At 40.1% G+C, this 23,780-nt stretch overlaps 1 protein-coding gene across 8 annotated transcripts; it reads left to right on the top strand.

The window, feature by feature from the left end:
- Nucleotides 1-1,551: 1,551 nt before the first annotated feature.
- On the top strand, nucleotides 1,552-18,253 carry znf362a (zinc finger protein 362a). 8 transcript variants are annotated; one of them, XM_063473940.1, is made up of 10 exons: nucleotides 4,079-4,397; nucleotides 6,203-6,768; nucleotides 6,854-6,917; nucleotides 9,168-9,408; nucleotides 9,670-9,795; nucleotides 13,750-14,074; nucleotides 14,274-14,498; nucleotides 17,261-17,339; nucleotides 17,432-17,590; nucleotides 17,678-18,253. In XM_063473940.1, exons 3-10 carry the CDS (start codon nucleotides 6,855-6,857, stop codon nucleotides 17,795-17,797), a joined length of 1,338 nt encoding a protein of 445 aa, XP_063330010.1. In that variant the 5' UTR covers nucleotides 4,079-4,397; nucleotides 6,203-6,768; nucleotide 6,854; the 3' UTR covers nucleotides 17,798-18,253. The 8 variants fall into 8 exon arrangements, with proteins under 8 accessions (XP_063330008.1, XP_063330006.1, XP_063330012.1 ...); XM_063473938.1 differs by lacking the exons at nucleotides 4,079-4,397; nucleotides 6,203-6,768 and adding an exon at nucleotides 1,552-4,050; XM_063473936.1 differs by lacking the exons at nucleotides 4,079-4,397; nucleotides 6,203-6,768 and adding an exon at nucleotides 1,553-3,677.
- The last annotated feature ends 5,527 nt before the right edge of the window (nucleotides 18,254-23,780 follow it).

The following is a 23,780-nucleotide window of genomic DNA, read 5'->3' as shown; positions in this document are numbered from 1 at the left end:
GCAGCACCATGTCGCAAAACCACAAGACAGTTTCTTTGCGAAAAATATCATTTTTTTATACTTTATTTTCTCTTGCATAAAGTTAAGAGCATGTATAGTGAGAAGACAACACTAATATATTTGCACAGGCTATTTAACCCTTTAAGACCTACCATAGAACCAAGTCCGCCAGAGCTTATCTTTACATTTATTTATTTTGAGTGTCTTCATAGTTTTATTTTTGAGATACACAAATTTTTATATATAAATGAAAATAAATATTATAATGCAAATTTGCAAAAAACAGCATGTGCATCAAAATAAACTATTTCCAACAGTGTAATTTGACTTCTAAGCATCCCAGAAACGATACAGAAGAACATAAAGTCAAACATGACTTTTAAAAACACCAACATAGACTTTGACGCTTAAAAAACTACATTTTCCGCGAAAGTGACGTCACTTCCGGTTTCGGACAGGTAATGGCGGACATGCGATAGCTGTGCTGACTTATATTCCAACTAGGAAGTGTTATGAACAGCTGATCGGATTGGCAAAGCGTGTTTCTGGAATATTATGTTTTTGTTGCTGCAAGTCTGGAATATTATGTTTTTGTTGCTGGAAGTGCTTTTTATGCAATTTTTGCAAAGCTATATGTGGAAGAAAACCGTGACCTAGGACAAGCTAATGGAATAAGATGTAAGTACAACTCCTACGGTTTCATATGCAAAAAAAAAAAAACATTATTGCGCTAGCTTACGTGGCTACAGTTCTACAGGGATTTAAAAATAGTTAGGGAAAACGGAGTGTGCCTGCTCTGACCGGTTGTAAAGGGTTAATGATATATTTTATGTAATAATTTGTAAAATTCGGGTTAGAAACGATAGAAACGATAGAAGACAAATGGCACGATAGACACTTTTCTATCGTCCACACGATATATATCGTCATATCGCCCAGCACTAGTCTGACTCATTTCAAAGATGGAAGAGGTGAAGCCCCACTGAGATATGCATTTTACATAGATTTGAATGTGTGTGTGAGCGCTTGCAATTATGCTAACAGCAAATATAGTTAAGAGGATGCAGAGAGTAAAGAGAGCTGCTGCATGTTAGTAAATGACACATTAAAGAAAATCATTCATTAAGGCTGCTTGTTGGCAGGTTAAAAACCCCAATAATGCAACAGTCCTGGACTAAATCATCTGATCTTATTAAGGCTCCATTGTATGTTGCTGGATATTATTAGATTAACACCAAATATTCAGCCTACTTTTACAAGCAAAGACAAAAAGCTTGAAGCATCAAGTGCAGCACAGCGCGTCAAACAAACATGGACCCCTACAGTCAACAGAAAAGGTAAGAAGCACACTCAGCTGTGTAAACAGTCTTATCAGAAAGTAAAGAACTACCGCCGGTGTGATATTGGCACCTTAAAACAGTTTACAGCAATTAAATCACGAGGATGTGTTCTTTCAAACAATGTTTGTCAAATATAATCCATAAATGGGCCATGCTGTTTAAAAATGTTGGGATTGTCCCTTGAAATTCTTTTTTAGAGAGATTTTTGTGTCAAAGCCAAGCTTATACTTTATGCTATAAAATACTGAATTCTATGTTACACCTGCAGTAAAACATCACACGGAAGCACAGGCATCAATCTAAGCGCTTTAACTGTTATAAGCAGGTATCAAAGTTGGTTTGCTCCACCCTGCCACAGGACTAAAGCTAACACTGATGGTTGTGACATTGTGCAGTGTGACGGGCTGGGAAAAAAGTTAAAGCAACACGGACAAATTTCTGTATGCGGTAAAAGATAAATCAGTAAAGAAAATATTCACATTCATGTACAAATACAGTTCAAAAATTTAATTTTACAAAAAAAGAAAGAAAGAAAGAAAGAAAGCACTCCATGGCTCTCACATCTGATCAAACAGACATTTCACACAAGGAACAAAATCCAAGAAAAAGTGCTAATTACTACTATATGTGGTGCAAATGTAGCCATGCAGTATGTCATCACCAAGGGAAAAACAAAACAAAACAAAATAAAAAACAGACCAGCAGTAATTCTTCATTAGACTCTTCCAAACCTCCATCTGTCCACATACTCCACATACATCCTCCTAGTCACTCAGGCCACCAAACCTGTCTCACAGGTACATCATAGACGATTGAAGGTTCTTATCTACATCCTATATTATTACTTCCTCGAGTATCCTAGCAACCAAATGGATTAAAAATGACCCACCTTACTAAAACATCACATTAACACATTAATTGTTTTGAAGCAAAATCCAAACTCACCACCTTTGAACTTGTCTCCTTCAAACTCATTTCTGCCCAGTGACAAAGAAACAGTACAGTGTTTTTGCACTTCACAGAATGGACCATGAACGTTATGAAAAAAACCCCACAAATCCTATTTTTATTTAAACAAAACCTTTGTTTGTAAAAACTGACAGCCCCATTTTCAGTTAAAAGGGATGCATTTCTGCTGCTAAAAACATAAAAGTCTGAGATTACTTCAATACATGCTAGTATTACCTCAAAGAAGAGTGAGAGGGCATGTAAAAACCTAAAAGCATGAAATAATTAAATTACAATTTTTAGAAGATTCAGTTCTTACTAATGAGCCCCTTTGAAATTGTGTCTTCAATCACTAAAAGAACCACACTGACATCTTGATGCATGCTCAATCATCCAGGTAAATAAATCTCCAACAGTTGATTCTGTTCATCTGGACGTAGCGTTTTCAGTGGGAAAACTGAAAACGCTACGTCCAGATGAACAGAATCAACTTTTGGAGAACCACACTGACAGTTTTATACTGCCTCAATCGTCCCCTTAAATAATGGATTGTTAGATACAATAAACCACCACAGGCATTATCTCCAGTAACAAATGACCAGTGGGAGTTTAGCGATGTCCCATTCCCTAATGTAAAGTGACTATGCTAAATATCTCCTGTTTTCATCATTGAGGCAAAACCTTCACCATCAGCTGAAGCCCTCTCTGTGGCAGCAGTGCCATCTCCTGCTGAGCTAAGCACAGAGCATATTAGCAGCCTGTCATGCTGCTGCTGCTGAGAGGATTACACTTCATATGTGTGCATGACCATCATGATCTCCTACACACAGGCGCCAGCTTTTTACAGGCCATGTAACAGATTACACCTGCATAGGGCAAATCCCACTGTTAGGCTGCGCACTTGTTACCCCACCTCTCTCTCTCTCTCTCTCTGATGGAGGAAAAAAACCAAAGAAAACCAAAAGCAAAAAAAAAAAAAAAAACCTCAGCTGGACTAGTGTTTCATTATTTGTGTGCACACCTGTTCTCAGCGATGACACAAGAAAGAGACACCCTTGCATATGCAAATATATAATATAACATTAAATAAAATAAAATAAGATAACATGTATTACTGAAAAACAATCAGTGCACAGATAAATGTGAACTTTTCCAATTTGTATCTAACGCTACAGCGCAAATGCGCACAACATCTGCGAGGAAACCAGAAGCCAGAAAATGGGTTAAAAAATCTGTTTGAGCGCAGTGTTTTTACACTGAACAATTCCTCGCCTGCAGCACCCAGAAGTGAACAGCAGGCGACCCGGAAGATTTGAAGTCCGACTGAGAGCGAGCAGAAAGAAGACTCTAATCCTTTTTAAAAAAATATTTCCTTGCTCGCTGGTTCAGGTATGTTGGCCACTCGATGCAATTTCTCTGCCTCTTTTTGCTTTTTTTACCCTCCTTACCCCCTCTCTCTCTCGCTCACACACACACGCAGCTGCTCCGTGTCGCTTCGTCACCGTTTCTATTTAAGTCATGCAAAAGTTGGAATTACAAAAAAGCGCATTTGCAGCGCATTAATGGCGAATAATCACTTCGTTTTTCGGCCGCAGTGCCACTTAAAGCTTCCACGGCGCGTCAGGATTATCATCGACGTTTGGATTTATGGCTCAGCAGCTGCAGAGCATTCAGCAAAGGCATGATGATTGTTGTAGGAAGTGTCAGGGCTTTTTTTTTTTTCCTCCTCCCCGAGCCGGGCTATTCAAACCTGCAAATCAAAGTAAACAATCATTCGTAGGCTTAATGCAAACATGCCGCTAGCAGATGCGTCGCAGCAGCGTTTAATCACATCCGGAGAATTATCTGCTTATAATATTCGGATCTGCAGAATATGGCGTCCAGTGCTTATAAAAATAAGACTGGGCTGCCATTTTTGTTTTCCTTTTGTCTGAAATTTTTTAATAAACTGTCTGAGAATGTGGGAGAGGCGGCGGACAGGCCGGGGAGAGCGGAGGATCGTGTCTCTCCGGAGGGAACGGCTCGTGTTTAAAGCTGCTCGGGTTAAGATTTGCACAGCGTTTCGGATCCCTTTTTTGTTTTTAACGGAGGGTTAAATCAGCAGAGCAGGTACAGAAATGGGGAAAGTTAACGCCAACTTTTGTTTCAGGGAAAGTTGGATTTCAATTTTTAGAGGCAATCTCGAAGTCTGATCTATTTTTAAAGCTGAAATATTGAGGTTTAAAGAAGATGTTCTGGATTTAAAATGTGCTGCCAGCAGACCGAGACTGACTAACCAACTGTGTGATCGTTAGACTCTAAAAATGTGCAGATATATTAGTCTAGTTATTCAATAACAGTTCATGCAAAATTAACAGCATGACGCATGTTTACCATGATTGTTTTTGAAGCCTTCATAAAGCTTTAAAAGTCGAAGGAAAATGTTATTTAACCCAATTATTTATGCTACAGAAGACACTGAAAAAAGCTTCATGATTTCTATTTTCTGGGTGTATATTCACACCCCTTTCTCTTATTAATATTGCTAATCTATTAATAAATAGTCATAATAACCACAAAGTATCAAGGTATAAATATTAACGAACCCAAAATAGGGAACTTTAATCTGCCATGTCTGCAGCTGTAAATATTAACATGTTTAAAACTCATACATTTCAGAAGGTGACAGGTCAGACCTTGTCATGGTAAAAGCTTAAAGCTGCCACATTAGCCTATAAGGGTCACCTTCGTTATGTGTCCAAGTGCATCATATGATTTAATTAATTCATCACCTGCAGGAGTTTATTTCTTCTGAATAAAACAAGTAATATTTTAAAAGTGTCACAGTAACCTCAGAGTTTTAAACAGCATTATTAAGTGACATTTCATGCTGTTGCTTTTTTTTTTTTTTTTTTTTTTAACTTGAACACCTGGATTAACTTTTCTTTTGTAGCAAGAGTAAACATATACTGGAAATAATTACACCTTTAACTTGCCATACTCAAGGTCAGATGCAGTACTACAAAAAAATGAAACTAATCTGGCCAAAACTGGCCCAATCAATCCTTAAGTGAGCAAAGCAATGCAGTCCTGACTGTATAGGACATAAAAATTAACCAGCTGATTGACTGCTGACGACTTGAGCATCTCGCTGCTGTTGCATGTGTTTTCAGTGTGTCAGGATGTCGCGTCTGAAAGTGACACAAAGCTGTCCGCTGCCAGACGGACTGCTAAACTGTGCCTGCTGCCTTAAGACAGAAATGGTCCGGGAACTGAAACGTTTCCCCACTGGCATCATTAGAGAAATATTTTGTGGGGTGCACTGTACGCTCGTACCCCTGAACATATCAGTTTTGTTTCTCTTGGCTCACTCATGTGGACTCTGTTCTGCCTCTGCTAAGCCAAACAGACTTAGGAATGGGGATGTGTGCCAAAGCATGCAATGCGAAATGTTTTAAAAAGAACTTCATACAGGGTTGAAAAGAGAAGTTATGGAAAGAAAGGCCTTCGGGTCAGGACTTGAGCAGTTAGTAACTTTCTCTGCCTGAAAAATAGGAGTGTTTCTGCCCACTTGGTCAAACCAGCTTCTCGATAAAGCACTGTTAGGTTTGTGCTCGCATTGTGCCATCATAGTCAACCAGGCAAGAAAACAATTAAGGTTAACAGCTGAGTCATTTACAAATGAGTGTAGCATGTTGTGTCTGTGAAGAAATACATGTAGTCTGTGTTTATAATTGGATTACTGACCTTCTGGTTTAGGCACTGGCTGTCTTTTGGGTCTTGCTGTACTCTGTGCAAACTTTGCTCTGTTGCCCATCAGACTCTTAACCAGCCGGGGCCCCATGTGTCAAGGTGGAGACAGAAAAAGCGGGTGATTACGATCTGAGCCACTTTGCTTCTAACATTTCTGTTTTCTCTGATAACTGTTCCTCTAGCTGGCTGTCGTAATCTTGCATGAGCCTCTCTCTCGGGCAGCATGCCCATCATGCTGACTTGTGGTTGGAGATCTTAAGGAAAAGCCTGACATCACTCCCCCCCCCAAAAAAAAAAACCTCACCGAATGCAACTTAGAAGCATCCTCCCTGCTATCAGTGATGAAGATGAATTTTGAGAAAACAGCATTTTCTCACACACTTTTCGGGAAGCAGGAGGACTCATACAGGGTTTCTTTGAAAATGCTGTCACAAGACTGGAAAAGATTATCTCAAATTATCACGTCTAACAGTCAGCTGCTGCACGGGTGGAGAGCTACTGACACATGTTTTAACCGCTGTGTGCTACATGAACAACAGATCCACACATAAATATATATAGGACATCGTTTTACCAGGATTCTCACAACAGTGGGTTCAAACAAGATCAATCTGAGGAGCCGCAAACTGGTAATCAGTGAAGGGTGTTCAAAATAACTTCCTGCATTGTTATTTAAAACTTAAAAACAATCACTCACCTGTGGAACCAGGGATAAGGTATCACACGTAAATGTGGATATCCCTGTCTTGTAAGTCTGACTACAGATGTTTCCTAAGTCCTGAGCATTTAGAGCACCCTTCACCTTTTTTATAACCCCTATGTATTTATTTCAGGATGGCTGAACCCCGCTTTAACAACCCCTATTTTTGGCCTCCCCCTCCTGCCATGCCTGGTCAGGTGAGTGACTGTGGTATTCACCCTTGTTTCTAAACATCTTAACACTACACTCTACATGACTGTAACTTTTAGAATATTTTTTGTTTTTGTTTTAAAAATATATATTTTTAGACGATCTAGACAAATAGAGCATTTAATATTTCATTTCTTCATAATTTGATTCCAAAGAGCCAGGTGTTCTTGTAGTATTTTAAATAGGTCTTGAGCAATAGTTGTCCATACTCTTAAAGTTGTTCTTTGGACCATGGCTGCTTTTTCACAGTAAAGTCCTTGTACCTGACCATTGTCAGAGGAACAGATTTATGAATCAGTCAAGCTTAAACAAAGCACCAAACTCAAGCGATCAACTAGTGTGGTGTCTAAATATAACTATCTATGAAAAATGCCAAAATTAGCACAGTTTGAAGGCATAAAACAGTATTTTTACACCAACAAGGTAATTCCAAAAGAGATATTAACTGAAAACCTGGTTTTGTGTACAGTGGACCCTGGAAAAGAATTAAAATAAGAAGTAGCAGGTCCTCTGTTCATATGAATCAGATGAACAGTATCTGAATGTCGTGTCCTTAAAAAAATAGGAAAAAATCCAGTAAAAACCTGACAAAGGACCTGAGAGATGCAACTGAGCTATTTACTTAAGCTTCATCATAACTGATGTCAATGGAAGGGTGGCTGATGAGAAGTCATTCTTAAGGAGGGAACCAGGGAGAAAAAAACTGAAGTATGCCTACACATATATATATATATATATATGGCAGAGATCATGATAAAGGTGGAGAGGTGAGTGTTTACAGTCATGCGTAAAACACAGTGGAGCATCTTTCGTACTTTGGTGCTACATTTTAGCCAGTACTGTTGAAGATCTTGTCAAAATTGATGAATTATGAACGCAGAGAGGTAACATCATATTTTGATTCACCATGCAATACCAACTGGAAAGCATTTCAAAGCCTGACAATGATCCCAAACACACTGCCAATGCATTAAAAGAATACCTGGATAGAAAAACTCAGTGCAACTCTATCAGTCATAGATTGGATTGGTCTCCCCAGAGCCCATACCGCAACAATATTGAAGCAGTGTGAAATCATCACGATAGAGACTAGAAAAAAAGGCAGCCAACACACAAAGAAGAGCTTTGAATGTCCTTGAAGAAGTCTGGAGAACTATTCCTGAAGACTACTTAAAGAAAGAAAGCTTGCCTAACAGTTCAGGTTGTGAATGGCAACCTTGAAAATTAAACACTGCCTTGGAAATTATTTCCCTTTAAGCTTGTAAGAAATGTACACTTTAAAATAAAAAGTATATGTTTTTACCTTTATGCTAGCACGTTTTAATGAATCACCTCGCCTATATCTATTTTCCTAGCAAAACATACAGAAGTGATGTTTGCACCTTACTGCACTTGGAAACATTTATTAGTTTTTCTGACATAATTAAATTTTAATATTTGTTTGTTAAATATAGAGCTATAACCAGAAACTATTTAGCTTAGCCTAGCATGAAATTTTTTTTTTTTTAAAAAAGCACCTAACTAGTGTATGTACAGTGATTTAAATAAAAACATGAGCACAACTAAATCCTTAGATGGTGATATGTAATTTGATTAACCTGGGGGAAAAAAACAATATTTAATATTTAAAAAGCTGTGATTTTGAAGGTGGTTAGCGCTGAAATATTTTATAGCTTAGCATTGTGTGGCTAAGATATACACATAACTTTGGGTAAAACTACATTCTGATTTATTTTCATGTTTTTTTTTATTTATTGCAGTTAAACAGGTGTGGCATGTTAGGGTTAGCTAGGCTAGCTTTTTATTTTTTTAACAGTTTTCCCATTCTTTAAGCTAAGTTGTGCTAACTGCCGATTAGTTTTGGCAACACAGTTAGCATAAATCTTCCCATCTAAATACTGTCAATAAAATGAATATAGAGAAAGTGTAAGTGTATGTTTAAATACACTTACACTTACATAATGGTCATACAAACCTTGACACCAAGGATTGTTGAAGATCACTCAGAGGAAGTCACGTTTTATTTTTTATTTTTTCTGCATTATTCAGGAGCTACTACCTAATTGGGCTTCTTTCTGGTTTTAAAAATCATTTTTAAAAAAACGCCTCCAAAGGGAAATGGCTGGAAACGCATGTAATATCAGGTGTTAGCCACAAGAGGGAACCATTTCCTTATGAACTGACTGACTGAACTGATGGCTGTTTTCTTGTCACAAATGTTGTTTTCTGGCTGTCAGCTGGATAACCTAGTATTGATCAATAAAATCAAGGAGCAGCTGATGGCGGAGAAGATCAGACCGCATCATCTGGCCCCTGCTTCAGCCCCTTCCCAGCAGCCCCTATTGGCTACCTCCAGCCAGCCCGAAGGCGGCCAGCATGGGATATCCAAAGCCCAGCAGATGCCTGTTCTTCACAACCACAGCCCATCTCAGCCTGATATCGCCCTGCACGCCCGCCCCGCCTCCAGCTCAGTCACAGGTACTCCAGCACTAAGTGCACACCAGTTTCCTCAGTCTCCTGCAAAGAGTCATTTGCCTCATTAAAGGCTAATATAATTAGTAATGAAAAGTCTATTCACATGTCCACATATCAGGAAGTTACAGTTATGTAAGGGCGCACATATATGTGTGTGTATTCTTCAAATTTGGTGACATTTCTTTAATAATTTTACTGTAATGTCATTTAATTGCATTTAGTCTGTAATTATACATGCTGTGTGTGTGTGTGGTTGTCTTTCAGGCCGTATTCTTGGAGATGTAAACTTGAATCTAGATGACAAGGCAGCTATAAAAGCCAGAGGATTATGGGAAGACTGGCATCTGCGTCAACTCATAGATCATCCTTCCAGAACAAACCACGTCTCAGGTAACCGTGCAGATTTCTGCAGATTTTATTGATTATTTAGAATTACAAACATATTTATGGGTGTGGATGTAGCTCAGGAGGTAGAGCAGGTCAACCTAATCGAAAGGTTGGTAGCTGGCTGGTCCAGTCTCCATGCCAAAGTATCCTTGGTGAGATACAGATCTCCAAGATGCTCTCGGTGTATTCATCTTGGTGTATCAATGTGTATAAATGTTAGCTAGAAAGCATTTATGTGCAGAAAAGGTGATTGAATGAATGGGTGTCAATGGATGTAGACAATGTGAGCAAAGCCACATGGTAACCTACACTAAGGAACTGCAGTTTAAACTCTACCTGTGCTCTTAAGCACCTGCAGACTGGGATATTTCATCATTGTAAAATGGATCAACTAAACTCAGATGCAGCATCAAGTTATTTGCATTTGACTGTACATGCAAATTACAGATTTTCTGTGGCATGCTACAATGTACAGCATTGTGTCCAGGTGCCTAAACTGTGTCACGGCTTAATGAAGTCATGCCAGTCCTATTGCCAGGCAAATAATACTTGTGTGTGCAGTCCTGTGAAAAAGTGGAAACACTAATACACTTTTACTGCTTCCATGTGAAGTTAAAGGGTAAGTAGCAACCAGGTGCTGCTAATCAAATGCACACGAATAATTGACGATCAGCAAGTGTGAGCACCTCTATAAAAGTAGAAGTTTTGTTGGTTTGCTGGTCTGAAGCATTCAGGTATGTGTGTGAACACAAGGCCACAGTCTTGCCAGCAAATTCACCCCGAGGTCAGATTGTGCAATGCTCAGAGAAACTGAACTAGCTTGAAGGATTGTTGGAAGAAAACATCTATTCTCTGAAAACAACATGGCGGCACACCTTAGGTTTGAAAAGTTGCATCTGAACAAATAAGTCCTGAAACAAAGTGGGGATGTTTGACCATAAGGCAAAGCATTTAAACACACTCCCCTCATAGCAACTGTCAAGCATGGTAGTGGAGGGGAGATGATTTGGGCTTGTTTTTCAGCAAGAGGCACCTTGAGGTCCTAAAGTCAACCATGAGCTCCTCTGTATTAGAGCAGGGCGATATGACCAAAAATATTTATCACGATATACATTTGAAAATTTGTGATAACGATATAACTGACGATATAATTGGCACTAGACAAAATACTTTACGACTCCACAACTTTATTAGTGCAAAAAAAAAAAAAACCATCAATGTATTTTCACTTAAACAAGCAGGTGTTTTATGTACATTAAAGTTATATAAAAATTTTACAGTGCAAATGCAAATTCCTTGCTGACAGTTTAACCAAAAGGCATTTCCAGTGGAAATTGGCCGACATATCCTCAGCATAACCATGTATAATATCCACAAAACTTAAAAAGAGGTTATACACACACAATACGGTAATATTACGTTGAAGCACAGTACGTATCACTCCGCGAGGCTCCTGCCTACGATAGCTGTAGTGCTCCAACAATCGATCAAGCGGTGCGGGTTCGTAGCTTAGCAAAGTTGTACTAAAACATTTGACAGATTTTCGAGCGCCGTGTACCACATAAAATCGTTTCGAGGTCAGTAAACACAACCAGAATTCATACATAAGGCACACGGGATTATAAGGGGCACTGCCGATTTTCAGAAAAATCAAAGGATTGATTTTAAGTGTGCCGTATTGTCCAAAAAAACACGGTAATAACGACGGCCCGCTAGCATGCTCTACCAAAAATAGTGCTTTGTTGTGTATCTGAGGACGAAAGCTAAACCAGTTCCACACCACTGAAGTTGCAGCATTTTTACAAACCAGTTCTGGTTCATCCGTTTCATTCAACTATCCGCTTTCGCCCTTCTCATTCTCCGTCATCGAAATGCTTTTTCCGCCATGTGCATATGAAAACAAAGGCACTGCGCATGCGTGTTTTACCCATATTCTATTGCGATATTTCATTTTCTTATCGTTGCCCAACATTATACCGGTATTACCGTGAACGGTATGATATGGCCCAGCCCTACTCTGTATACCAAAATATTCTAGTGTCATGCAATGGGACAAGACAGATCACGAGCAGAGCAGCAACATCTACAACAGAAAGGCTGAAAAAGAAAAAATCACAGTGTTACAAAGTCCACACCTCAAAATTTTGTGGCAGTACCTTAATCTCACCTCAGCGAACCGAAGACACACTGTAAAGAAGAGTGGTGTCAAAGAGAAAACAGTTACTTCAAGTTATTGGTGTTAAAGGTTGTTCTACAAGCTAATAACAGAGAGACACGTATGTGAGAATGCTGTTTGGAGATTACAGCTCAGCATTCAATACCATCGTTCCCTCGAAGCTGGACAGGAAACTGCAGGATCTAGGACTGAGCAGCTCCCTCTGCAGGTGGATCCTTAACTTCCTGTCTGACAGACGCCAAGTGGTCAGACTGGGCAGCATCACCTCATCCCCCATCACACTGAACACTGGTGCTCCACAGGGGTGAGTACTGAGCCCTCTCCTGTACTCACTCTACACCTACGACTGCACGGCCACTAGCAACTCCAACATCATTGTGAAGTTTGCGGATGACACTACAGTGGTGGGTCTTATCACCAACGGTGATGAGACGGCCTACAGGGAGGAGGTCAGCGCCCTGACCCACTGGTGTCAAGACAACCATCTCACCCTCAACGTCGCAAAGACAAAGGAGTTGATAGTGGACTTCCGGAGGTGCAGAGAAGTACTCTCCACAGCAGATGGGGTGTCCCCATCACCATCAACGGCGCTGCTGTGGAGAGAGTGTTTTAGGTTTTCGTAGTGGGGAATTTTCCTGAACTTTCTGAGCTCAGGCACCCAAACATTGATTTGCCAAATCAATGTTTGGGCAACGACCAGTCGTGCATCACCATTGCTGCCAAAGAGGGAAAAACCTACAGGTAGCCAAAAGATCTGGCTGAGGATCTTACGTGGTCAGTACACACAAACAAAACAGTGAAGAAGGCGCAACAGCGCCTCTTCTTTCTCAGGAGACTGAAAAGATTCGGCATGAGCCCCCGTATCCTCAGGACCTTCTATCGCTGTGCCATTGAGAGCATCCTCACTGGATGCATCACCACCTCGTACGGCAACAGCACCGCTTACAACCGCAAAGATCTCCAGAGAGTAGTGCGGTGCTCTGAACGGATAATTGGAGGTGAGCTTCCCTCCCTCCAGGACATCTACAGGAAGCGGTGCCTGAGGAAAGCGGGGAGGATCATCAAGGACTCCAGTCACCCCAGCCATAAACTGTTCAGACTACTTCCATCAGGAAGGAGGTTCTGCAGCATCCGGTCCCGTACCAGCAGACTGAGAGACAGCTTTTTCCATCAGGCCATCAGACTGCTGAACACTTCATAGACACCTCACCCTCACTACTGGAACTTCAACATTATGCACTCCATACTGTACATTAATGCCACTTGTTTTGCACAATATTCAACTACCAACCTCTGTATATTTTATATATTTATTTTATTTTTACTCTATTTAATTTGTAAAATATGTATACACACACACACACACGTAGACATACATATTTAGTATACACATTCAGTAATATGCATACACTCTTATATTGTACATATATTTATTCATATAATTCTCAGATTTAGCCATTCTTATATTTGCTTGTTCTTATGTTATTGTACTTTGCACACCTCTGTTGCTTGTGAAGCTCGCACACAAGAATTTCACTCACATGTACTGTACCAGTGTACCTGCACATGTGATGTGACAATAAAAGTGATTTGATTTGATTTGATTTGATAATGAATCACTAGACAGATGCTTTTTTTTTTCCTATCTTCACTGTTAAATTAAAATGAAACGTTTGGAGACCCCAGGAAATATGAAATGTCTGTGAATATCTATTTGATCCTCTCTGGATTTATGCCAGCTGTAAGGTAAACGCTTAATGTCTTTGTCTTCCATCTGTTAGGTGTGGCGCTTGCATCCAGAACAGGCAACCTAAACACCTCGGAGATCATCACCCCCACCACGCCCACCTCAAGCAGCCACAGCCGCCTGGGTGGAGCTCCCTCCCCTCACCTCATCTCAGGGTTGGCCGGCCACGGCATGGAGCCTGGGAAAAACAGCAGTGGATTCGTGGGACTTCTTGGTCCTCCTCCAAAGCAGGAACGAGGACGCAAGAAGATAAAGGCAGAGAACGGGTCATCTCTTTTGGTGGTGCCCTACCCATTTCTAGCCTCAGGCAACGACCAGTCGTGCATCACCATTGCTGCCAAAGAGGGAAAAACCTACAGGTAGCAAAAGACCTGCATTTACAGCAGCTCATTTCAGTTCAATAATAATACAAGAAAGAGCTTCCTCATAGCTTTAACAGCTTCCTCACGGCGTTAACATGCAAAGTGGTTTGACGACACTTCTGCTTTTTTTTTTTTTGGAATAATGGGGGTTGGAAGAATATTCACAAGTGCATCTCTGTTTCTGTTTTTGACGCAGGTGTAAAGTTTGTCCGCTGACCTTCTTCTCTAAGTCAGACATGCAGCTTCACTCCAAAACACACACAGAGGCGAAGGCTCACAAGTGCCCTCACTGCACCAAGTCCTTTGCGAACGCGTCCTACCTAGCCCAGCACCTGCGCATACACCTGGGCGTCAAACCTTATCGCTGTACCTACTGTGAGAAATGTTTTCGCCAGCTCTCCCACCTTCAGCAGCACACCAGGTCTGAAATGTTTACAGTGTATTTGTGATAGTTTGTTTTGCAATTATGTTGTCATCTTCTAAAAGCACAGGGAACATAAATGCACGAGTCCTATTTTAATGTGACAGCTGGATCTTCCCCTACAGCTCAGTGTTTCCTAATGAGGATAATCACTTAATACTACAACATGAGAGAAAATATATGCTTGAACTTGACATATTTATTTTGTATTTAGCGTGAACTGGCTCTATAAATAATGGTAACATGTAAGAACAGGAGCTGACGTTTGAGCCTGCTGTGCAGCCCGGTTTTCAAAAAGGTTGGAATTCTCTGTGAAATGTACAAATAAACATTCATTTTATTAGGTTTGACTGTTCAACTACTTCTCTGAACAAACACTACTTTAGACCTTGAAGCAGATGAGCTTATAGTAAAAGAAGACCACACCAGATGCCACTCCTGTCAGCTAAGAGCAGGAAACTGAACTTCACCAAAACTGGACAACAGTGTATTGGAATAAACATTGTCTGGCCTCAGATTCATAAATTCTGATACGACATCAGGACTGTAGGGTAAGAATTTGGTATAAACAATGGTGTAATGGTGTGAGGGATATTTCCTTGGCATGGTTTGGACCCCTTAGTCCCATCTGTACTTAGATGGCTGCTTTCAGCAGAAGAACACACCATTACACAAAGTTCAAATCACCTCAAACTGGTTTCACGAGCATGACAGTGAATTCACTGTACTCGAATGACCTTCCACAGTCTCCTAATATCAGTCAAATAGAGCAACTTTGGGGTGGCAAGATTGGCATCGTTGATGTGTAGCCAACAAATGTGCAGCAACTGTGTGATGCTATCATATAAATATGGTTCAAAATCTCTGAGGAATGTTTCCAGCACCTCGATTAATCTATGCTGTAAAGATTAAAGGCTGTTCAAAGCAAAAGGGCAGCCAACCAGGTACAAGCAAAGAAAAGAAAATGCATCTATTTTTTAAATTCATTTTAACCCTGTATTTAATTTAAATAAATGGTAAATGGCCTGCATTTGTATAGCGCTTTACTCAGTCCCTAAGGACCCCAAAGCGCTTTACACTACATTCAGTCATTCACCCATTCACACACACATTCACACACTGGCAATGGCAAGCTACATTGTAGCCACAGCTGCCCTGGGGCGCACTGACAGAGGCGAGGCTGCCGGACACTGGCGCCACCGGGCCCTCTGACCACCACCAGTAGGCAAACATGGGGTTAGTATCTTGCCCAAGGATATTTGGCATGCAGCCTGGAGCAGCCTGGGATTGAACCACCGACCTTCTGGTTAGTGGCTGACCTGCTCTGCCACCTGAAATAGTCCCATGACAACATAATAAAGTCAGACACTAAGAAATAGTATAGTTTTCTTTTCAGTGTTCATTCTGAAGTTTGATGCAAGCAACAAAAGACTGAAAAGTTGTGTAATACTAAAAATGAATCAACTGATGGAAAATCTCAAAACTAATTAGGGTTACCAGCAAGAAGTCATGAACATGATTATATAGAAAGCATCCACAAGAGGCAGAACCATCAGAAGTCCACATGGTTTTAACATGACGTGAGAGTAACGGGTAAGCTAAGTGTGTTGAACTTAGAGATTTTCATGTCATGAAGGCAGCTTCATTTTTCACCTTGACAGATAATTACATGAACTTATACTGAACACGTACTTTGGACAAGAGAAGATTATGATCACAGTTTCTCTTTGCAATCAGCTGCAAATAAATAAATGCAGAAACAACCAAAATATATAAACGTCGGGTGTCAATAAAAGTAATTTTCTATATAATAATAATATTCCAGCAAAAACATTTGCAGGCTAAAGTAATTGCATTGAACTCACTTAAAATTGCCTTAAATTCATTAATTGAGACCGGTTCCTTAAGTTTTAGTTGATTCTGCAGCTGATTCAAGGAGAAAGAAGCTGAAAGTTTGATTGCTCTTTTTCCAAATTCAGTGCAAACCTTTGGGGAAAACTAAAGGAGTAACCAATAACTTCTCACATTATTAATCTTTGGTTCTTTAACACCGCGTGTCTCTTGTCCCGTCTTCCTTGCCTCATCCCCAACCGGCCGCAGCAGATGGCCGCCCCTCCCTGAGCCTGGTTCTGCTGGAGGTTTCTTCCTGTTAAAAGGGAGGTTTTCCTTCCCACTGTTGCCAAAGCGCTTGCTCATAGGGGGTCATATGATTGTTGGGGTTTTCTCTATTTTTTTATCATTATAGGGTCTTTGCCTTACTGTGTAAAGCACCTTGAAGCAACTGCTGTTGTGATTTGATGCTATATAAATGAAATTGAATTAATTTCAACTTTTTGGTGAATGTAAGGTGTGAACAAATCAAGAATAGCCTTATAAATGAGAGTTACCAGTTCATGACATGACAAAGGAGACCACTCAACCTGACCAAACACAGTGTTAAATAAGGCTTCTGTGGACACATGCATATAAGTCACATCGCCATCATCAAGTACAGACCTAAAAGTCTCTTTCTTGCTTCAAAGAACAGACTTTATTCTAAAGGTTGACCATTCTTTCAAGCATCTGTGTTGCTTTTTGCTGGCATTTTTTTTCCACTTTCCATGACCGAATTAACCTCACTGACGACATTTTATATTCATTGCTGTGCAGACGACCTTGTAACTTGAGAAACCATTTGAATTCATTCAAAACTAAGTAGATTGCAAACATCTACAAGCTGCCGGCTTCCCGTCTCACCTGTTGGTTCATTTTTCTCGTTTCAGAATCCACACGGGGGATCGGCCTTATAAATGTGCCCATCCTGGATGTGAAAAAGCTTTTACTCAGCTGTCTAATCTGCAGGTAGGTAAACATGAACTCTGACATACTTTTTTTTCCCCTTAAACTTGCCTGACGACCATTTGGCTTTGTGTGCATGCGTTTTCTCTCTAAAGTCTCACCAGAGGCAGCACAACAAAGACAAGCCCTTCAAATGTTCCAACTGTTACCGTGCCTACTCAGACTCTGCCTCACTTCAAATCCACTTGTCTGCACATGCCATAAAAAACGCCAAGGCCTACTGCTGCAGCATGTGCGGCAGGTCGTACACCTCTGTGAGTTCAAAACCCGAGTCATATTTTTAAGTCTCAATTAAGGGGGCAACGGTCACATCTAAATAGTTTTCCTCTGCTTCTTCTCAGGAGACCTACCTTATGAAACACATGTCTAAACACGCAGTGGTGGAACACGTGGTGTCTCATCACTCCCCTCATCACAGGACAGACTCTCCCGCCATCCCTATACGGATCTCCCTCATCTGAGCCCTTCACGCGTCTCCTGCCCTCCTGTTTTCTGTGACATCGTCACTTTGGTCCTCTGAAGAACCACACAGCCCGCTACTGGGATCCAAAAAAATGTGCCAGATTGCCAGTATTTTGTGACGAGGTGCTCTTTTATTGAGTATATCCTCCTGTCCTTCCTTGCTGACCAGACAGTATTATCGGGGGCATCCAAAGATGATTTCTCAGCACTTTCCGGCCTGAAAATCACAGGCCTAAAATTTCAATTTTCTATGTGACTTCACAGGAAAAAAAATGCTCCAGGCAGCTACATGGAAAACCTTTTTAACCTTTTTTTTTGTGTGTTTCACAGATTTATTTGTCTTTTTTATACAGTCCTTTACTTTCTTTACTCTTTACAAAATAAATATATTTGCATCAGAAATAGTCTTCCATTAGCTGAGTGGCCAAGTTAACATAAAAGTGAATGCTTATATACTGTGTAGCTATTCATGTATATCGTGCCACTTCTCATGTCAGCTTCGTCAGCAACGTTTCATCAACCACATGACCGTAATACACACATCTTATTATTCTTATTATTTTCAGCCTGCTGCCAAGTTCAATCTGAGCCGCTGTGACTCATTATCAAATTTAGTTTTTAATTCTTTTCTTTTTTTTAATTTTAGTTTTTGTATTGTTAAACAAATATGCTCAAAGCAATCCTGGAGAACTCAGTTTAATCTGGTCAAGGTTTAAAAGTTCTGAATGATGAGCACTGTTATAAAGTGTCTCATAAAAATATACTAAATAAACCTCCAAGCCACTGAAAAATGAAATAGAAGCTCTCATACAACGAATGCAAGAGGTTCTGCATTCAGTAGTGTTACAAATGCAAGGAACAATGTTTCATTACTCCACCCATAAAAGGCAAAATACCAAAAACAACCCTCACGTGATTTAACTTTAATCACTCTAGCTTTCAAGGTTATCTTCTATTTCACCTCTGAGTCACTTTCTGTGCTTCTGTTAACTTTAGATCGCTCCCAGGAACTGGGAGTAAACGGTGGACTGAATTTCACTCATTTACTCACAAGTTAAATGTTTTGGGAAACAAGTGCACATGCAGGGGGTGGAGGGCAAACACTGCTGGGAAACTCCCGTGTCTGCAGTGCCCCATGGGCTAACGTCACAGTTCAGGTTGTTTACACTGAAGATTCTAGATGTCTCTCAGAAAGTGACTGTAAAGCTCTGTGTTATGAATTGAAGGCTTATGGTTAAAAATAAATGAGTATGCTCCTGGTCATGCTCTCAACCTGATGCGCCACCTTGGGGCATGAATACCGTGGACTGTTCCGCTGAAGACCGAGATGATGCTCAACATAGAAGTCCATTTGACACAGAACCCGCACATGTATGTGTGACTCTGATGGGCAGTGCAAATGGAAAATGCAAGATGGAAGCAGTACAGTGCTTCACAGTGGCCAAATTTAAAATCAGAGGTTTTTGCTTCTTATGGGTGGAGTTAAAAAATGTTATATGTTGTAACCCAAACATGTGTTACTCTCAGTTTAAGTTAAAACTGAAAAAATGGCAATGTATAATCACTTATCTTGCCAAATTTATATTTGTTTGTGTGTGAGTGAGTGTGTGTGTTGTGTGCAATTTGTTTTGTCCGTTTTGTATTTAATCTGGTCTTAAAATAAACCAATGTGGTGGCAAGACTTCCACCACCATTATTTGACAATAAGCTTTTTCCTTTTTGGTTGTGTAATCAAAGCATCAACCTTATTTGAATATGTATTTTTTAATTGATTTATGAATGAATATTTTGTCATTTTATATGCATTTAAGCCTTAACTTAGTTACAATTCTACATTTCATTTTGTTGTTGGCTTTACATTTGCCTTTTATGTTATAGCATGACGTATACTGTAAATAAACTATACCTACTGTCAACCCATTTTATATTAAATAGTTGTAAAAGTCTTTTTTCCCCTCCCCTCTTCGCTTTTGTGGTTGCACATAAACAAAATAAGCAAGAAAAAAAGACTTCAGGTGACAGAGGTGGGGAGGAATGAGTCGCAGGAAATCAAACTCACTCACTTACAGGAGTCCTTTAGTCATATATATGTCACCTGCTCAGAGCTAGGTGAACCATAGTGGAACTGAGCAAACATTGCACATTTAGTCCAATACAACAAAGGTGTGACTGACTGTAAACTAATGAAAGAAAATACTGTACAAGTCACCTTATCAGTGTTCATAGCAAAAGTCATGTCACACTGGTCATGGTCCATTAGACCAACTTCTCTGGTAAATGTGTTTCTAGGGTGTGGACTTCACATCACGTATCTTGTTCTTCACACTTTAGAGAGATGTCGACTATGTTTTTGTAATTTCCTTTAAGGAAAAAAATGGTTTAGGGCTGGTCAAAAAGAAAAAAGTGCAGCTGAATTTCTTTGGCACAACTGTGGGGGCATGTCTCAAACTACACATTGTTGTTGATGCAAACAGGAGCAAAGAGCTTGTATTTGCATTATGAGTTTATGAAATTGATATGGAATAAAATCAAGAAAGTGCAGTTGTACAACTAAAGTCTCTGATCACTGTGAGCACTATCATCGGGTATCATCAGGTACTTCCAACTTCACACACTGTGCACTGAAGTTGCTTCCAGACAGTAGTCACTTTATGCTTTTAAATGTGACTTTTCCAGTTGCTCTTATGTCTGTCCTGGCAATTCTGATTAACTACATTCACCACTCATTTGTATTTCGAACACTCCCAGAGCAACTGAAATGAGAGAGCTCGCTGTCTACAGCTAACAACAATTGACAATCCAGGTAAACTCCAGGAAAACACAGGATTTAAACTTAAAGCAAACGGGTTTTCCACCCACAACGCCTCATGAATGCATCCCATCATGTTCATTTCATGACAGTAGCATCTAATTGATTCATTGATATCCTGAGAAACATACTGCTTTCATGGATTACGAAAGACGTTTGAGTAAAAAAATGTTCCAAACCCAACTAATGAGACAAAAGGCTGAAATGTAGGAGCACAGTTTGGTTGAAAAGAAGATGATGCTATAAGCTGTACAATCATCTTAAGAATAAAAAGAAGAAAAAAAAACATTTTCAGACACCATGGCAGAGCTGAGGCACCTGCTGGTGATAAAGTTGGGAAAGAGAGGGTGGGCAAAATTTTCAAGCACATGTCCTACAGGAGATGTTAACAGGCAGCATCATGATTGGGATGATAACAATAATCAGGCCTACAGGATCACAGTAGCATCCCTATGCAATGAGTTGCAGAAGGAATTTCCTCCACTCATGGACACTGCAAAAATCTCTGCAGGCAAATTTAATGATGATAAACCTGTTCAGGAGCATTAAGCTCATCTGACTGAAGTGTTCACCATATACAGTGGTACTGACTGAACTGCAGGCCTGGGTTTTCTGAGAGGAGATAGCAGCAGAGGTTAAGAGAAGCTATTTTTCCAAGAGGCCAGACTATAAAGGTCAGGCATCCTGCTTTTGATGTTGACATTAAACTCAAACCCCATCAGAAAAAGGAAAAGGAAAAAGAGCTCTACATGAGCACCATGTATCAAGCTCGGAGGAAGAGGTGGCTACAAAACAGGATAAAATGACTCGGACATCTGTTTAAAGTGGGGACACTGGGCTAGGAATTGCAGCAGGGACAACACTACTGATGATTAGCATGGGGCTGGGGTGGAGGCACATGAGAAATGTGCACCTACTCTTGCTTAGCTGATGTTTGAAATTGCACCACACCTAAAGCACACACACATGATACAGGGTATTCTCACACTTGTAACACAAACTATTCACTGCCTTGAGAATGAATTGAGACTTTCCAACCCTTCAGCAGGGTAGTGGCAACTATGTTTTCTCTGACAGGGCTTCAGAGCAAGTGGTAGAGAAAAATTTACTTTATCACTTATGTGTAATAATGAAAGGAAATGTTCAAAAATTTGAAAAGGCTGTTATGTCCCTTAGATGGTTCCCCAAGATATTTTGGTTCCTGCCTGTTGCCAAAAACAATTATTAGGTCGGGATTTAATGTTTTCAGATGAATTTCAACACCTGAGGGATTCAAAGTCGCTGAACCTGACACACACTTTTAGCCACGATCAGCTTTTATAGTCTTATCACTGGCAACCTAAGGAAGGTATTAGAATATTTAGGTATATATATACTTTTATTCTAATACCTATATTGAATTTCTTGCAACATGTGCTATCCATACAATAATAAACTAAACAGACTAGAACTTTAGACACAGTAATTGTAGCCTAACATAAGTAAGGCTCCAATAAATTATAGCCTTAAAAAGGCTATTTTCTGTACATTAACAAAATAATTTCTGCATTAAAAGCCAGTCAGCATGGTGAGCCACCAGAACTTTTAATGTAATTTTACACATTTCTTTCTTACAAATTAAGCCTAAACAGTCTTGCTGACCAGACATTTCTACATTCTACATTTCATTGTCTCAGTTTTTCTGGCTGACATACTTTTGAAATTCCTCTTATTTTTATATTAACATATGAGGGATTAAATGTCATAATCTGAGGTTACGTCCACGCGTACATGGGTATTTTTGAAAACGTAGATTTTTCTATGCGTTTGCACCTTTCGTCCACATTTAAATGGCGTTTTCGGTCTCTGAAAACTGAGATTTTTAAAAACTCCTGCCAGGGTGGAGATTTTCGAAAACTAAGTTTTTGCGTTTACGTGTGAACGAGGGCAACGGAGAAAACGCAGCGTCAAAGGTGTGCGCCTTTTTTGACGTCACACTGTGCGCCACGTTATTGTTTCGGTGAAATTAATTTCTACAATGGCGGCTTTGACAAAATACTGTTACTGTTAATTTTACTCTCTGCAGTGTTTAAATGCTTACATATACACACACAGCTACTTTCCCTCCACACATAGCACTCAGGCTGTGTCTCAATCCAGCGACCGCAGGCTTCGGAGTACGCATTTTGAGACCCATTACGTCACAGCGACGCGACCAAGGCTGTCCCAATCCGAAGTGTACTCCAAATGCGGTCTCCAAATGCGCCGTCAATTTCCCCAAATTTGAAGTGTGGTCCGGTGTAGACTTCGTGGTCCCATATATCCCACAATTCATAGCGTGGCGGTGGGTGTGGATAATTTTGCCGAAAAAAGCGGCGGATGGCTGTAGCGGAGCGGCCGAAGAGTAAACTTTCAAAAGTAAGTACTGAATATTATGTCACTTATTTATTTGCAAATGATTAATAATGAAGAACATTAAAACATTACTGTTGGCCACAAGTCGGCAAAGTTACAAACATTACCGATGTTAGTACTAACTTGGTTTTAAAGCCTTTAAAATATACGCTGTTCAATAGTTGACATTAATCTTACAGAGAATGTGATGATTTTATGGATAATTAAAGTCAGTCATATATCCACAAACACAACAAGCTGAAAGTCAGTGATGCTGCTCGGTTTGCAGTCCTGAATATCATGGCACAAGCAGGATTCACTGCACTGTTAATGTTACCTATGTTATATTGCTGCCTCTGTTCGGTGGTGTCGAGCCAAACGGACTTTAACGTGTGTTTGAACGAGCTGAGGGTTCACTCGTTAAGCTGAAAGAAAGATGCTTTAATCACAGGAGTCACACATGTGTCCACTGTACCATCTGGGAACTCTTCTTGTTTAGCACTCGTAATAAATCCTCCTTCTCTTGTGCTGTTTTGTAGCAGTGTATACACCTGAGACTGTCACCTGTCTGTCTGTCCTGCGCACTCTCTCTGTTTCTTTCTCTCTGATTGTGGAATAAAAGTATGAACATGTATTTATAAGTTACACTTGTGTTTGAATCCTGCAGCTTATCACACATTTGATTTCCATGTGTGACAACTGCAAGTGTCCAGAGTGAGGACAGACTGAGGGACCCACTGCTGCACATCATCTGTGAGGCTTTGCACCCCTGATGATCCACCAAGACAAACTCAGCAGTG

Source organism: Pelmatolapia mariae, linkage group LG5 (genome assembly GCF_036321145.2).
Source record: "Pelmatolapia mariae isolate MD_Pm_ZW linkage group LG5, Pm_UMD_F_2, whole genome shotgun sequence".
Lineage (NCBI taxonomy): Eukaryota > Metazoa > Chordata > Actinopteri > Cichliformes > Cichlidae > Pelmatolapia > Pelmatolapia mariae.
Note: the sequence above shows the minus strand (reverse complement) of the source record. Positions and strands in the feature narration are given on the sequence as shown.

Coding starts and splice junctions, on each gene's coding strand:
- znf362a (XM_063473938.1), top strand. CDS start 6,855: ATGGCTGAACCCCGCTTTAACAACCCCTATTTTTGGCCTCCCCCTCCT. Junction 6,918..9,167: donor CTCCTGCCATGCCTGGTCAG/GTGAGTGACTGT, acceptor TCTGGCTGTCAG/CTGGATAACCTAGTATTGAT. Junction 17,340..17,431: donor CTCAGCTGTCTAATCTGCAG/GTAGGTAAACAT, acceptor TTCTCTCTAAAG/TCTCACCAGAGGCAGCACAA.